Source organism: Lissotriton vulgaris, chromosome 7, assembly GCF_964263255.1.
Source record: "Lissotriton vulgaris chromosome 7, aLisVul1.2, whole genome shotgun sequence".
NCBI classification, from domain to species: domain Eukaryota; kingdom Metazoa; phylum Chordata; class Amphibia; order Caudata; family Salamandridae; genus Lissotriton; species Lissotriton vulgaris.
Window position 1 is genome coordinate 1,349,354,917 of NC_141695.1, and position 17,172 is coordinate 1,349,372,088.

Genomic DNA, 17,172 nt, shown 5'->3' on the forward strand with positions numbered 1-17,172 from the left:
AGAATCCACGTTTGGATTCCACCGGACACTTTTCGTACTTCCAACAGCAGCATTTCTTTGTCGACATCCATTGAGAACGACGAGGGTTTCCGATGCCACTTCGTACCTATGCACACAGCTCCTCTGGGATAGGTAACTATGGTACAAAGGTATCCATGGGTGGGGTGGCTCTTCAAACTTAAGTTTCAAGGGTTGTCTTCGTAATCTGCTGGGAAGGGTCCTTAATCTCTCGTTTTCCAACTGCGACTTTCCCATTGAATCGTAAGGAGCAGGCAGTTGTGTTCTCACTCTCCACCCGTCCTCCGTGGGGTCCTGATTCGTAGGCGGCTAGCTCCCTTCCCTTCACAGGAGCGCGGGTAGGCTCCCGTCCGCTTCCTGTCTGTGCTGGCGGCCCCGCCCTCAAGCAGGCAGTCCCGGGCAGTCCAGCCTGGCTTCCTGTGTCTCGCCATGCAGGGGGACCGGAAACACTCAATCCAAGAAAGGTACGTTGCTTGTTGTGGTCGGCATTTAATTGCAGCGTTTCTCAGTAGTGTCTACCAACTTTGTTTGATGCGCTCTAAGCTTTCAATTAGCTAGATAAGAATATTTATATTTTAAAGAGCTGCGAATGTTGCTGTATACAAGGAGGCGCGATAGGCCAAGAATCACACAAGCTGATGAAGTGGGGAGCCGGGATCCCAACCTAGGTTTCTTCTTCGAGAGAGACACACTTTCTGCTCTGCCCCAGCTCACCTCAGTCTGAAGTTCCAACGCTCACTCTGACCTGAATGGCAAATGTATTTACTCTTATAGCCTTAGACAAACGTAACCATTTATAGACTGTTTTAGGAGGAAAAAAGATTGCCTCAGCTGTGCGAGATCCTGTCTTCCTTGGATCCACCTGTTGGGCAGACTTCACTGCAGGCTCTCTGAGCTGGATGCACCCTGTTTAGTGGCCTCTTTATGCCGGGTCAGACCACCGCCTTTATCCTCTGGGACTCTCTCCCAGCCTCTCATGGCCCTTCCTGTGAGATTCAAGCAGACCACTTCTCTGAGGTATTGAGCCCCCTCACACCCCATTGGGCCCCTGCATGCGGGCGCAAAGCCTTGAAGCACCCTCTCTGGGGCTTTGCCTGTGTGGCGCTCAGTCCGATGCCCACAGCCCTCATTCTAGGCCCTGCCTGTACAGTGCAGCTCGCCAAGATCCCCTCCGGGCTCTTTGCCTGAGGGAGCCAAACCACTGTCCCTCCATTGAGGACCCCCATGGGGTGCGCATCCACTCATTCCTATTTGTACTGCAGAGTGCAGAGCCACTGCCCCTTCCTCTTGGCCTGTCCTGTGGGGCTTATAGCGCAATGTATCTGCCTGTAAAGGGCACCTGTGCATGAACCCCCCTCACTGGGCCCCGTCTGTGGAATGCAGGGGTAATGTCCTTCCATCGATGCCCCCCATGGGGTGCGCATCCCCCCAACCCTTTCCCATTTGTACTGCAGAGCCAGAGTGCAGAACAACTGGCTTTTCCTCGTGGCCTGGCCTGTGGGGCTTATAGCGAGATTTCTCTGCCTGTAGAAGGCAGGTCTCCATTAACCCCCTTCCTGCTCCCACACCTGCGGAATGCAAGGGGTAATGTCCCTCGGTCCGTACCAGTTCCTGCTCCCTCACACCCTGACACTTTCAGCTTCTGCTCTGCCTTTCCCCTCCGGTTTGAGGGTCCTGCGGGTGGGTGCGCAGCTCGATGGGACTTGGGAGCCCCCTCCCCGCATATGCTCCCAAGTACTGAGTGCTTTAACGCCAATTAGGGGTGGCTACCACACAGCCCCATTGAGTGCCGCCGGCCCCTGAATACATCTGCCTAGAAATGAACACGAGGCGGGAGTGGGTGAATGGTCAGGAGAGGGGGCTCTCCCGGAGGAAGGGGTGGGGAGCTATGATTTTATGAAGCGCTCAGAAGCAGCGCCTTTCAGATTCATGTGCACTTCGACCGCAAGATCTGAGGAATCCCTTCGAGGGGGATTCAGAGGGACTTTTGCAACCTTTTCAAAGCGGGCTGGGGCTGATCTCTGGAGGGGTTGGCATCAATAGTAACGTTTCCAAATTACCATCATGACTCTGGGCAATAGCTTGCTTGATCTTCCCGACGGCCCCCAGTGCCTAGAGACCCTTACGGGTGATTGTGCCGCTTTACAAATCTGGATTATCATGTCATATGCTGGGATTGTCATATAACCGTAATTACTAATCAAAGGCCGTCTTAATATCCCACCCGCATTCTGTTAGCCCCGCACAGCTGTTCAGGGGGCGTCCTCCGCAGAGGGGTCTGGGCTGCTGCTGCCCTCACACTGCACTACAACTAGTGCATACTGGCCGGGGTCTGCAGGAAAATGCACAGCTGATACAGCGCCTCTCAAGAGACAACCGCGTGGGAGCTATGCAAATGTTTATAAGTGTGCCTCTCTGGTGCCTATTAGACTCGCAAGTCCTTGGGGAAAAAAACTATTTTGTATTTGTAATTATTTTGGTGCATTTAAGACAGAGCTGCACGAAACTTCATCTTAAAAGGATGCCCTACCACGGTTTAAGGTAGCTCTGTGCCACCATGGCTCACTGCTTTTTCTCTGCCCGGCCACAGGCTCTGGTGACTTGAGAAATCCGTGGCTCACAGGGCTCGGGTGGCTTCCTGACACTGTGGAACTGTTCCTTCTATGTTGTCTCAGGGATACCCGTCTGTCGGAATCTGGCTTTCCCCTGGCACGGCTAGCATTGGGATGCTGTGGCTCACAGTACTCTGCGCCGCCACAGGCGGGGACTCACTAGTCAAATCTGTAGTTGCACAGTTCATTAAAACAAGCATTTGCAATGGAATAGGTCTTGCATTTGCGAGAGTTTGAGCTATTGGCATTGTAAATGGCAATGCCTTTTATTAAAAGCGTTTGAAAACCTGCAACCTGTGCGTAAACAAGCACTTTGTAATTGTAGTCCTTGCTTATGAGAAGGAAAGCTGGCATTCTCTTTTACTGACAGCCTTGCTTCTCGTAAGCAAGGCTATACGTACAAAGTGCATGTTTATGCATGGCTTGTAGGTTTTCAAAACAAAAGAATAAAAGTCATTGTCATTTACAATGCCAATAGCTCCAACTATTGCAAATGCGAGACCTATTGCATTGCAAATGCTTGTTTATATTTCCCCCCAAATACAAAGCAGTTTTTGTCCACCCACAAATTATTTCTATATTTTGTGGCTTGGTATGTTGCTATCAACACGTGTTTCGCGTGAAAAGCTTTCATCAGGAACACCACATTTTTAGACCCCACATGAAGTCCAGGTTACCAACAGCCAAGAAATGTAATCCCCCAAAATATTCATTATATAAATTATTATCTGGTCAATGGTCCAATTTCCAAAGGAGGATCTAGATCAGATCCAAAAGTGCTGTAATCTGTTATACTGTGAAGTGCTCTTGGAGGAGGAAGAACTGCTGGTCTCGTTGCTTTTTAAACACTCCTCCCTTAAAGCACCAAAGTCGGATTTTTCTTGCATCCGAATCCGTGTATTCCATAATCCCATCTAACAAATGTTTGGTCTATCTCCTGCCTGAAATTGCCACTGCTTCAATAGAAGCCGAGGGGTGGGGAAGTATTCTCAAGATTATTTTTCTAGAAATCTCCCAGTTTCCTCTTGTAAAATGTTGGCATGTATGATAATATACAAAACTTCTTGCTACTATTTAAAGCAATATGCTACCTTGGTACCACCTCAAAGGTTTTTACTGGCATGAAGAGTATTTGAATGTCCTGGTCGGAACACAGGCATGGAAAATCACCCAAACCTGTTATTTTGTCATTTTATCAGTATCTAATTTAATCAATAAATTTAGTAAGCACCCACCATAAAATGCGTTCTCAAGCTGACCTTATGATTGACTGATATTTCAGGTAGATAAAGAGATACCGTGTCAAATAACAAATACAGACGAGATCATATATTATAGTACTTAATTGTCATACCCACACCTTTGCAAATTTAAACAGGGAACTAGCGGAGGTTTTACTCTGGCAAAAGTGGTAACTCTACTTGGTAGGTTTTGTTCGAGCTATAGAATCAGGGTCGGCTTTAGGGTAGTGCGACTGGTGCGGCGCACTGGGCGGTGATCTGTGGAGAGGGCGCTGAACTTCAGGGGAGATCGCTGTGTTTAGAAATAACTTACGATTGGAAAGATGAGGATCAATTTTGCCTGGTGGTAGTGAACGACTCTGAGGAGGCAGTCATGGGGTATGGGGGCACCAAAAATGATTATCGCACCTGGTGCCGCTAATGCCGGCCCTGTACAGAATACAGTAGTATTAAACATTTTAAACTGCCGAAAAATACGTACCCTTATAAGAAAGTGTTAGAAAATAACTTGCATTTCGCTTTCACATATTGTGCTACTCTATTTTCGAACAAATAAATGCAAACCTCTTATGTCATTTTTTTACGTTTAAAGCAGTCAGACAATGGCCATGATAGACCACCAGCATTCGAGAAAATGGCGGACAACGGTGAGAGAAAGGAAAGAACTAGAAGGTGGAAAGGGTCGGCTCCAGAGGCTCCATGACAACGGGAGCTACGAAACAGAGAAAGTACCCGCGCGTGAACGCGCCATGAAAAGACGTGGAACGGAGGCAATCGCTTTAAAATGCACGAGTGTCATTGCGCTCCAGGAGGCAGTCTTACACTATGTTCAAGTGCTACGTCTAAGGAACGGGGTGCCAAAATTGCAGCTCCATGATGTAAAGCATTGAATGTGCATTAATAAGAAAAACATTTTTATGGTGTCTAAAAATATTACAACTCATTTAATTCGTAACATATGTTCTTTTCTGACTGTATCCTACAAAACATTTATTTTAAGTATTGATGACGACACAAAATATGTCACTGCAAGCAATATGTTGCTGTTTGAGCTCATATTCCTGTTACAGTTGTGATTCAAATTACAAATGCAGCCATTCTAAGATGGATGCGGAATTTGTGACAGAAGAATAAGGCGTGACTCCTGAGCCTCGCCTTTCTAGGCGTCCGCTTGATTGTGACGCCATCACGCTCGATGTATTTCTTTGCCGCCCGAGACTGAGCTCAGTCTTCTTCTCTTGGACAGCAGCGTGCGAGGAGTATCCCTTTTCGTCCCCTTAGTGCCTGCTTTTCCTACCGGTGCCATGGCAAATTCTACCGTCGCCGAGCCCGAGAAGATGGACCAGAGCGGCACTTGCGAGGAGGATGAGGAAGAGGACAACCTGGAGGGTGATGAGGACGAATGTGATGACGACGAAGAGGAAAATATGGAACCAGCAGAAACCGTTACCATCGGCAATACATACAAGTGCCGTCGTAGCGACAACACCCTACGTAAGAAAGGACTGAAACGGTTGAGGGTGGAACTTGGAGAGGAGGGGGTTGTGGGGTCATGCCAATTCCGTTGCACTTTCCATTTGTGATGGTGCTGGCCTTAAGGGGTTATTCAGTGTTGTCCTTTTTCCGTGGTATGAGCATGTCATACTTTTGGAGTTAAGACACAAGACAGATTACCAAATGAGGCAGCGGTTGTAAGCCGCGACCTTGGTGTTGCCTACAGAGGGTCTATTTGACTTCTGAGTCTACCAAAGACATGTGCGTTCTCAAAAAAACGTTCTCCGATCGGAGCTCACATTACCGTGTGAGTATCTGGTAAAACTTGAAGGGCGAATTACGTTTGCCCGTTCTGTTTCTCTGCAGAGCCACGGATGTGGTTTAGCGCCTGACACGCTCCGACCCCCGGCGGCAGTTGTACATCCTATATGCTTTAATCTCCTCGAAAGTGCCCTAAAATCTTTAGTGATACAACATTTGCACCTCATTAATACGAATTGAGTTGTAGTACTCTTGTATCGGCACAAAAGTTCGTTTTGAAAATGGTTCCGATGCCTTTATCGGAGACCGTTGCGCAGCTGAAAATGCGGTGGAGGTCTCTGATTGGCCAGTCTGTCACGTGGTACAACCGTAATGGATGCCATGGCGTTTAGTAGTGGGCGGGCGCTCGCCCGATCCACCATTTTGTATCCAGGCTGGTTGGTCTCCATCTTGGATTGGTGACTATCGGTCTTTTAGCGTTGCCATTAAACTCCGATTTCGACTTTGACCACAAGTGTTGCCCCGAGAAAGACTGGTTATCTCATTAAATAACATTTTCTGGTGTTCTTAACGCTACGATATACAGTACCCCATTACTTTACTGAAATCGGGCATAACTCTCATATTTTCTTGCTCCAGCACCAAAGCACTTCTGTCCCGACGTTTACCAGCCATTCTGCAGTGGTGCGTTCCATACGCCCAGCTCGTAAAGGCGCGATGTATGTATCGCACATGTATTTAGACCATTTCAGTAAGACTACCAGTATTACATTGCATTTACAAGTCTCTAGAGACGGAGTCGGTCGGAGGCCACTTGTGGTCATTAAGCTACTGTCTGACGGGAGCCCTCTGAAACAGCCTGTGGTAACCACACGGGACAGCTCGGCCCGAGAGCCCAGGACACATTGTCGTTGTTTGTGCTCTGCAAAGAAGCGCATCTACCATCCCACGCTCCTCTCGCGGCTTTTGTTGTGAATCCTTTTGTTGCAGGGGCTCGTCTCACTGCCGTGTTTTGGAGATGGCCTCTGCTACAGGGCTAATTTCGTTTGAAATCCATTTTAAGGATCGCTTGTCATGGAAGGGATGACCCCAGGACAACTTGGTATGAATCATCAATTGTTTGGTAACTATTTTTAAGTAAGTAACATATGGCCGTGCTTGTGCAAACCGCAGCGTTAAGTGGGCCGAGATCTAACGTATTTTTTTTCCTGGTAGACGCTGCTGAGATCATTAAGACCCGCAAGACCAAAGAGAACGCCGAGGAGTTCTACGTGCACTACGTTGGATGTAAGTCTCAAATAAGCAGTGAATATTTAATATTTAGCTCAGCAGTAGATTTTCGACTGTCAATGTTACAACCAGTGACTTGTCGCACGTTTTAATGTACTCCATTAACGTTTTCTGCATCGTTTCAGACGCAGCTGAAGGAGTAAAGATGCACTAGTTCCTAGAGTTGCTTTTTTTCGTTTATTTGTTACCGTATTCTGATACAATCGACAAGCTATTTGGGTTTGTTTATTGGCTTTGGCGGAATAATTTTTGTAGCGAATACATCGGTGGGCTATTTGCCAATACTTTGTGATACTGACGTTACTTGCTTCACTCCTTTTGGAGCGTTAGCTGTAGTGAGTGAATTGATAACTTTATCTTGATATTCTTGGTCGCAGATCTTCCAATTTATGCGCGCAACCAAATGCTCTGAAATTGAGGGGCGTCTTGTTTCACTCGCGTTTACCCTACAAAATGGATTGCATTGTCCCATAGCCTTAACGGGTAACGATTTATCTTTCTAGGAGAAATGTTGTGTGGGCCTTACACTACATACACGCCACTTCCCCTCCCTATGTCCGTTTACTTTCCACTTTAAGTCTACACCCTAGTTTTTGGTGGTACATTTTGCTGTTAAATTGAGTGTTTAAGTTTGGTGAAAGTCAGTAGCTTATTGACTAATTTTGTAAAGGCGCTTAATTTTGATGGTTTCCTTGTCTGTGGTAACCCGTTTTAAACGGCTTTGAGTGTGGGGGAGCTCCCCGTTAACGATACTTTTAGACACTCCAATTAAGAGGGCTCACATGTACTACATTCATCCAACTCCTATTGCGAAGTGTTTGTAAGCTAACTTTTTCTGCAGTGAATCGGCGTCAGAATGAATGGGTGGACAAGTCTCGTGTGCTGCAAGCCAAACCAATAAAGAGTGAAGAATTGAATAACGCAGAGGATGAAACCAATGGCGTGACAGACCAGTCTGAGGGGAAAGTCGCCCGAACCAATAAAAGAAAAATCGAAGATGGAGACGGTGATCAGAAGGTAATGCCAGTACGCCCTTGCAAGCTTAGTGTGGTATTAAGCAGGTCCCCAATTTTAGGTATGTTCGCTGCAGTCCACGCACAACCATATCGCCGCGACAGCATGAAAAAATCTTAGCTGCATTTCATGTGCACTGCGTGGACCGGTGTTTTGCGAGTGAACAGTACTATTCTGCGTGACAAAGGGAACTACGACACGTCTCAAACCCCGCCCAGCAAATGGGTTGGAAAGGGGTTCTTTTTTAATTTAGTACAAATTGTGTAAACAGTAGTTACGCATATTGCATTTTATTCTCTGCTTAATTTGACATTAAGTGGTATTTGTGTGGTTTATGGAGTGCTTTTATTCTGTGTGACAAAGGGAACTACGACACGTCTCAAACCCACCCCGCCCAGCAAATGATTTGTAAAGTGGTTCCTTTTTTAATTTAGTTCAAATTGTTGTGTAAACAGTAGTTCTGCATATTGCACTTTATTCTCTGCTTATTTGACATTAAGTGGTATTTGTGTGGTTTATGGGGTGCTTTTAAAGTTTAAGACTTTGTTCTTGATTGGGCTCTACAATAAGTTGGGAGCCTGTAGTTGTCTGATATGTAGTGTCTTAACAGTTACTCACGACTGCCTGCATGTTAGTCTGCCTCCACGTAAACGTAGGTTTACCCGGCACCGATACTACGTTTATGTTGGGTTAGCTTTGCTCTAGCCTTAGTTGCATTTATGTATATTGTTCACCAGTGGTGTCTGGTTTTTATTCAGCCTCCTTTCCCTTGGTCGTAAACGAGTGCCTCTGAGTTGGACAGTAGAGTAGGTGCGTTGTAGTGTGGTTGTGCTTTTTATTGGGCAGTCGCCACCCCAAACTAAACGTTCCTTACAGGTACCTTTTACAGTCTCAAACGTTCCTTACAGGTACCTTTTACAGTCTCAAACGTTCCTTACAGGTACCTTTTACAATCTCCAATTTGAGTAAATATGCATTGGCCCACGACTGCTTTGCTTTAGTCTCATGCACGTGGTAGCTACATTTTATCTACAGCAGCGCTTCAACTAAGTTCTGGGGTTCCCCTATTAAATGTTTACTGGGCACTGAGCCCCACTTGTGCAATTTTATGCTATTTTAACCTCAATACTGTAGGCACGTGTACATTGTATTTTGCACAAAGAAGAGGTCTAACAATAGAAATACTAATTTTAATGAGCAAGTAAACATGTTTCGAATTGATGCATGTAGTGATTTGAGGTCACCAACTGTCCATGCTATTAGCTGTACTTGTACTAAAACTGAACAAGCTATGGATACCAATTTAAATTTTATTAAGATTCCTTATAACTTAGTTTTTGCTTGCTGTAGATCAAATTCACTTATAATAATCGAGGACTCGCTAGAGTTGCGAACCTCGTGTGAAGAACCGAGAATATAGTCTACTCCGACCGTTTCCTTGCCAACGGATGTTGATGCTCGGCTAGCTTTTATCATTTTAAAAGCTGCTGTGTCTTTAATTGTACGTGTAAATAAATACAGTCCCTCTAAATCATCTTTTGTGTTTCTTATGTTTGATGATTCTGGAAAGGAACAAATGAACACGTTCATTGCCAATGTGCATCCAATCTAGGCCGGTGTAATAAAGGAGACAGCGGATATAACAACTTTGTGCTAAAGCTACAACGGCCTTGTTTGCTGATGTCTACCAAAGCGTTTATACTTGAGTTATGCTTAAAGCGTGAGCTCTTGTGAAGGTGGTATGGAACGGGTGCTGAACTCCACCAGGCCAGCTACATACAGCTGCTTATTTAGCATTGTTCTAGCAGTGTTCAGTCCAACATTCGCCCTCAACTCCTGAAGGTAAAATTTATATAACCATGTTAATGGCGCGCCACATTTTTCAACATTGTCCCCCGTTCTAGGACACGCCCTTGCACGAGTGTCTGTTCAGGGAACCAACAAATATCCCGCATATGTAATTAAGGCAGCAGCCGCGCCAGCTTGCTTGTGCCATCTCTGGGGGCACATTGCAAGTTCTTTGTCGAGTGTTGGCGATTAACGGTCACTATACCGGCTCATGCCCATTTGATGGTAATCTGTCGGACCTCTAACTGGGCACTAGGTCACCATGTGAGTACTAGAGTTTCAAAGTGTAGCTGCAAGCACGACTGGCAGCTCAGCCGTTTGTAAATTTGCCTATTGTGGTTCTGGTACCGGAGGGGTGTGGGTGGAGACTCCTCCCACCGGTAAAGAAACCAAAGGGCAATGCTCGTTGGGTGCATGCCCATTTTGTGCACGCTGACTTGATTACTCGAGGGTAACTAGCAGGGACAACTGCCTGTTACTCTTGAGTCATTTCTGATGTCACGTGCAGTGAGTCCCCTGTTTAGTTTTAAAAATGCCAAACTCTGTTATGGTCCCTAAAGTTGTTTATTTTTCCTTAGAAACGGAAAGTGGACGAAGAGGATGACTTTACGGAGGATTTGACCTGCCCGCTATGCAGGTCCTTGTTCAAAGAACCCGTCATTTTGGAATGTGGTCATAATTTCTGCAAGCACTGCATCGATAAATCTTGGGAAAGTGCCTCTGCCCCATTTTCCTGTCCAGAATGTAAGGAAGTCTTAGCTGAACGAAAGTACACCACCAACCGAGTCCTCGCTAGCCTGGTGAAAAAAGCAGCCGCTGGTGTCAAAGATAAAGATGTTAAGCCCAAGGAGAAATGTGACGAGCATGACGAGAGGCTGAAACTGTTTTGCAAGGATGATGGGATCTTGGCCTGTGTAATCTGCCGTGACTCTCTAAAGCACTCAAACCACAACTTCCTGCCGATCCAGGATGCAGTCGGAGTGTACCGGGTAAGCATTTAAAGCAGATGAGGGGTTTGGCCACCTGAATTCAAACTCATGTTAATCCATTGCTTTTCTATTGCCCTGACGCATGAACGAAACCTAGATAAGTAAATTATCTAGGTCCGGCTCAGCATACAGGTATAGCTAGATTCGTTGCGTTTTACTTTAGTACAAATTAACTTTCACATAGATGTAGTTTGCATAAAATGGCCATTTTACGCTAGGCCATTTGACATTGTCTCCTTACATGGAAGTCGGTTGGTCATGCCCCACCTTGGACATACTTCCTTGTCGGTATGTGTTCACAATGTCGCAATCGTTACCCTCTATTTTGAGATACAGATAAGTATCTATTTCGTAAAAACTTGATGGCCCTTGCTCCAAATCTACTGATTTATTTCTCTGGCGCTGAACTAGTCTCTCCCAGTAATCACTTCCGCTAGAATTAAGCATATATCGTCCGTATATTATATGGCAGGGTTTATTTATTTATTTATTTTGAAAGTTTTATATAGCGCGAACAAGATCTTCGCAGATATCAGAGCGCTTTACAGAGGGGGGAGCATGTATACGCAGATACATCAGTCATGTTAAAGGTACATTGAGGTGATAACATAAAACAATCAATAGGTAATTTCAGAAACGAAATAACAATACAGAGTGTTCGACAAGTAGTACAGATGAGTATCAAGTCTTTGTAGTTTATCTCCAGTAGTGGTTCAAGTGTATTTAGCCATGAGCGGGTTGACTTATGCGGAGGACTAATTCTATGTGAGTATGCTGATCCGGACTGTTTATATCTCATAATTTCGATGACTTGGCTCCCTCAATGGCCAACGTTTGACAGCTCATTTATGACACTACCTTAATTCTAGGACCAACTGATCGCTTTGGTGACCCCATTGGAGACCACGATGAAGGAAAACCAGAAGCTGAAATGTGATCAAAGCCAGAAGATTGCATTACACAGAGTGAGTATACTTATTTTTAAACTGCAACTTAACTGGTTTTGTGGGAGAGTGACTACATTGAATCGGTGGGGGAACTTGCTAGCTTCCACAACTACAGTTCTTGTTGCTGCTAACCAAAGGGGCAGGTTTCATTTGCGAGCAGTTACCACCTTGAAGGCTAAATAAAAAGGGACCCATGCGTCCTGCTAAACTTGGGGTTCACAACTACTCCATGCCATGAATCCACCAGATACGCAAACGATTCATTTAAGTATTTATTGGCCTGCTCATGACTAGCTTCTCGTGGTTGACAGTTTCTGTAAATCCCATATAGTTAAGCCTGTGAACATCTAATTAGTCATGCCCTACCCGAATTCTACTAATATGGTCCCTTACGATTTTGATTTACTTTAGGAGAATATTGTAGATTATAAGAAGCACATCGAGAGCGAGTTTGAAAAACTTCACCAGTTCCTTCGGGAAAAAGAAGCAAAAATGGTGGAGGATCTCAATGCAGAAGGAGAAGGTCTGCTGAAGGATATGGAGACCAACTTGGTTAAAATGACTGATAATTGCGAGTTTATTGAAGAGGCAATTTCAACCACGCAGTCCAGGCTCAATGAAAGTGATCCAATAGCATTCCTGACTGTAAGTATTTATTATAAAGGATTTCTCAGTTCGGCGCTATGACCATTCAAAACACCCCTATTCTTTTAACCCCAGCTGTCTTCCTTTAATCATCCTGTGCATCAATTGTTTAATTTATCCACTGCCATACATTTGTGAAGTGTCAGTAATCACTACTGTGAGTTATACCCACAAGCTGGTGTTGGAGCTTCAATGAATGTATTGCAGCTGTAACAGTGGAATCTTTAGAATTTGCAGTCTTGATTGATGGACATAAATGCACAGTACCCGGTCTTACTCTTTATCTGAAGGTGAAATTGTATTCTATCCCTTTACTACCATAAGTTGAGCGCTGTTAGGTGAGTAGTATGCTACCATGGAACAAAAAACAATTCTTGGTGAATTAGTCTAGGGTAATAAAAGCTAACCCAAGTCGTGGACATGTTGGTCTTATTTGAGTGAAAATGATTTTGAGGGATAGAAAAAAGCGTCTTGTTTCTTTGTCTAACCACACCTATACCACTTAATTTAAATATGCGGATAATCACTGCATTAAAGTCTGGGCATGGCTGCCGCTGCATCTTGCTATCCGAACCAAATAAGTAATCTAGTAGCCTTTTTATAAAGTAGAACCAGAGGAAATATTAATCCTGTCTCCAAATGAGACTACATTGTGTAATTGTAGACCTTAGTTTTCTGTCTGATTATCTTCACAAGATTCGACAAATAAAAAATTCGACTTTATTGTGGTGGTAAAACTGGATTGGCCCCCACACATGATCATTTGGCTATTCAAACTGATCTCAGACTGCTTGTGTACACCAAAATGTAGTGGGAAAGTCAAGATCTTTAGGACCATTCTAGTTTTTAAACTTCACCAAACTGCTCTTGTGCAGATAATGAGTACTTGGAAGAGCATATTGGGAGTCGCTTTTAAAAAGCCAATTGAGTCGAGCCTAGTTTACTTTAAGAAAAAATGGGGTAATAACTTGAAATGAAGAGATGATTTTAGTAATCTGACATGGTGGTTTAACCCTTGCAGTTCACTGTCCCTATGTGTCCAATCTGTCCAATCGAGTTGCCTTTTGCAGCCTATCTCATGAATGTCATTTGGAATTTGTACATAGATTAGGTCCAGAGGTAGGGAACAAACTGTTTGCAAATTGAGACCACTTAATGCGATGTATTAAGCATACCTGACCCTTAGCTCAATTCCATGGCTGCTTTAATCTTTTGAGATTGACTGGCTCACTACCAAATTGGAGTCGCAGCAGTTTTGGAATCCATTTTAGTTCTTACAATGGAAATAATGGCAGATTATAACTGGTTGACCATGGTCTCTGGATAAATGAAAACCCAGGAGTATGAAAGTGCCCTTTCTGTATCGTAACTTTTGCCAGCTACCTGATGCATTTTGATTAAGTGTTCACTGGGTCATTTCTAATCAGGTTACAGGGCGTGTTAACCTAATCTGTGCCAATTGTTTTCACAATTGGCGCAATTCTGGCCTACCTGCAAGCACCTTAAGGGGTACCTAGGCTACCATGTTCATGTAATGTAACAGAACATTTATAACGCGCAGCAATCGCTCCATGGAGCATCTAGGCGCCAGATACTGATCCACAGATGTAGGAAACAGGTTGGAGGTAGGTGAAAGCTCATCCAACTGTTACACTAGGGCTCTAGCGCAAGTGTCCTGTAGATTAACCCAGGTTTTCAGTCCCTTTATGAAGTCTTTTTCATTGTCTAATGCACGTAGGGAAGGGGGGACAGGAAAGGCCTCTGAGTGTTGCAGTATGGTTTATGTCACACTAAAAGGACCCTTTAACCACAAACTGGCACAGCTGCAGTTGTAGCCTGCATGTCGTGATGGCAGCTGAAAGTAGACCTGGCCTATCCCTCTGCCATGCCTGCACGAGGCCTAAGTGAGTCGCCCCTGGGGCAGGGTCCCTATACCTTGTGAGCAGACAAGTCCTTACTCTAACATCTACTTGGTATGCCTTTTAAATGTAACTGTCTTCTAGGGTTTTACTGGTATCAAACGTCTCAGAATAATCCTGCATGGGTCCCAGTGTCCAGTTTTACCATGCACCCGGGGGACCCTTCCAGAGGGGACACCTAACCAACTGTTGGTGGGAGCTCTTGCTCCTTGACCCGGAAACAAAGCCATACCTGGGTAGAGGTTCTTGACCTCCCCAGGCCAGGTAGAACTACCTGGCAGGGGAGCTTCCAAATGTAATGCAGGATTTGGATGGCAATCTTGGGCATTGGCTCATCACTAATTATTTTTTCTTTTTCCTTCCTGCAGGATATAAAGAACTTCATTGAAAAGTATGTATGGCTTTCCTTTAAAGCTTTGGTACATTTTATTTGTGTAGTAAGTAGTTGATTAAATGCATTTGGGTTTCTTTTCAGGTGCTGTGAGGAGCACAGGAAAGGTGTTCCAGCTGAAAGTGTTTTGGTTAACAAGGATCTCAGCCAGGGTCGCTTCAAGGGTCCGCTTCAGTACGTCATATGGAAGGAGCTGAAGTCTTTTGTTCAGCCAGGTAGCTATTTCATTTTTAAGAGCACAAATTAAAGGGGTTGTGGTTCAAGTTCCAGGTGCAAATGCAGGTTTAAGGCACATCTTTTGCTTTGTTCTTTGGTCAGCACCACAACTTGTACTCAAAACTGACAATGGCATCTAAAGTTTTTGCTTTCTTCTTGCAGGTCTCTCTCCACTGACTCTTGACCCCCACACTGCACATCCCAATCTGGTGCTGTCTGAAGGCTTGACAAGTGTGAAGTACACAGATACCAAGCAGCAACTTCCAGACAATCCAAAGAGATTCAGCCAGTGTATTCTTGTGCTTGGTGCTGAGGGATTTGACTCTGGGAAGCACTACTGGGAGGTGGAAGTGGGGAATAAAACTGCTTGGGATGTTGGAATGGCCAGTGAGTCTAGTAACAGGAAGGGTAAGATCAAGCTGAATCCCAAGAATGGCTATTGGGCAATATGGCTGAGGAATGGTAATGCTTTCAAGGCATTGGAGTCTCCCTCAAAGACCCTGAACCTGACTTCCAAGCCATCAAAGATAGGGGTGTACCTGGATTACGAAGGGGGGCAGGTGTCCTTTTACAATGCTGATGACATGTCTCCCATCTACACCTTCAATGGGGTATTTACTGAGAAGCTGTACCCATATCTTTCACCATTCCTCCAAGATTCTGGCAAGAATGCAGAGCCACTGAAGCTTGTTCACACAAAGCTATAATCCAGTTCCCTTCCTGACCACATTAGTACTGCAGTCACATTTTTGTTTACTCTTAAGCATGTCACATCTTGCCTAAAACGTTGCCGTACTTTGTGTTTTCTTGGAGCTACTATCTAAAGCAAGATTGGACCCTAAAAGTATACATATGGCCCCTACCTTGGTCTTTGATTTGTTAGTGTAGCTTGTGTACCCTAGTTATCTACATTTTGTAGGTAAGTTCCTAGGGATGTCTTTGCAATACCTGCAACTAGGGTAAAGGTAGTAACTTTATTATGGCTGCTGCTTTTGTCTAATGTTCAGGGAAAAATAGTAACTGACCAATTTATTATTCTTAATGTGTATGTTGCAGGGCAAGATGGTAAGTTTTGAAGGCATCTCCTTCATCAAATACTGTACCAACGTGATAACACTTGGATTTTATAGTTTCAAATTCGTTACATTTTAGCAATTGCCTTGTTTAAAAGGATACCATTTCAATGTTCTGCTTTGCTTGTGTATTTCTGAGTGCCAGTTTCAAAATGGATCATTGATTCTGTTGTATATTTTGCTGTTTAAGTCCTATTGGTTCATCGTTGGTCAGAAATTGTACTGTTTTCTTAAATAAACTTTGAAATTAAGTTCTGTTATCTTTTTACTACTTACAAATGTGATAACTTCTCTGGGTATGCTTGTGTTCACTTTTTTGGCCATAAGATCCAAATTTACTATCATTCATGTGACCGTCACGAAATTGACTGTCCATTTGCAAGTACTGGCTTTAAACAAATGTTGCGGACCTGTTTGGGACTCTGTTGCCATGCCAGCAAGATCTGCCTCCCATCAATTTTGAACTGACATTTAGGCACGATTATGCCACATTAAACGTTCGGTTTTTTCACTTAAAGACATTAATACTATACCTAGTTGACCGATTTCGAGTAGATTGTAATACGTGGAATTGAAAAATAAAGCAACATCTCTGGGGTCTGCAGAACGTATTTCCATTGCAATGTTAAGCTCTGCACCGTTAGCATATGATTACAAAAACAGACGTCAAAAAGTCTTGCATCTGCCGGAACACTGACCCAGAACCTTGTTTATGGTTTATCTTGCTGGCATACAAGATTTGCCTGTGCTGGTTTGCAGGCTTTGCGTTTTTGATATGCACTCACGCTCTGGGATAAGTCCTCCATTCATCACTAGCTGCTCACTGGCCTTTTTTTGGTCTCCTATAATATGCAATAATTTGGCTGTTGGGAACAATGTTACACCTGCTGCTCCCCCTCACTCCTATATGGATGTAGAATAGAATGTTTCAGCATGAGACTAGCCTATTGATGTGACAGAATGGGTTAGGGGCGCTGAGCATTATCTGATTAGACTCATTAGGACTAATGATCGAGGCAGCCTACCTAACTTGAAACCAAGTTTTAATTGTACTTTAAGCTCTAAAGCTTTTAAGAGCGGACCTCTAGAAATCGACCACCTCTTGTCTAGATTATTGTTTCTATCAAAACAATTTACCATCCGCAAACAAGACTGGAGTACCTAGGAATGTTTCATGGCTCCTTGGGATCCGTTCAATTTCCAGCTAAATACTA

The 17,172-nt window shown here is 44.3% G+C and overlaps 1 protein-coding gene across 2 annotated transcripts; it reads left to right on the plus strand.

Moving 5' to 3' along the window:
* Window positions 1–5,074: 5,074 nt before the first annotated feature.
* LOC147703668 (zinc-binding protein A33-like) lies at window positions 5,075–16,209 on the plus strand. Of its 2 annotated transcripts, XM_086932011.1 has the most exons (9): window positions 5,075–5,365; window positions 6,842–6,913; window positions 7,758–7,933; window positions 10,357–10,767; window positions 11,637–11,732; window positions 12,126–12,359; window positions 14,647–14,669; window positions 14,754–14,884; window positions 15,048–16,209. In XM_086932011.1, the coding sequence occupies exons 1-9, from the start codon at window positions 5,176–5,178 to the stop codon at window positions 15,590–15,592; spliced, it is 1,878 nt and encodes a 625-aa protein (XP_086788137.1). In that variant the 5' UTR covers window positions 5,075–5,175; the 3' UTR covers window positions 15,593–16,209. The 2 variants fall into 2 exon arrangements, with proteins under 2 accessions (XP_086788137.1, XP_086788138.1); XM_086932012.1 differs by lacking the exons at window positions 6,842–6,913; window positions 7,758–7,933 and having other exon boundaries at window positions 5,097–5,365.
* The last annotated feature ends 963 nt before the right edge of the window (window positions 16,210–17,172 follow it).

Coding starts and splice junctions, on each gene's coding strand:
- LOC147703668 (XM_086932011.1), top strand. CDS start 5,176: ATGGCAAATTCTACCGTCGCCGAGCCCGAGAAGATGGACCAGAGCGGC. Junction 10,768..11,636: donor ATGCAGTCGGAGTGTACCGG/GTAAGCATTTAA, acceptor CCTTAATTCTAG/GACCAACTGATCGCTTTGGT. Junction 11,733..12,125: donor AGAAGATTGCATTACACAGA/GTGAGTATACTT, acceptor GATTTACTTTAG/GAGAATATTGTAGATTATAA.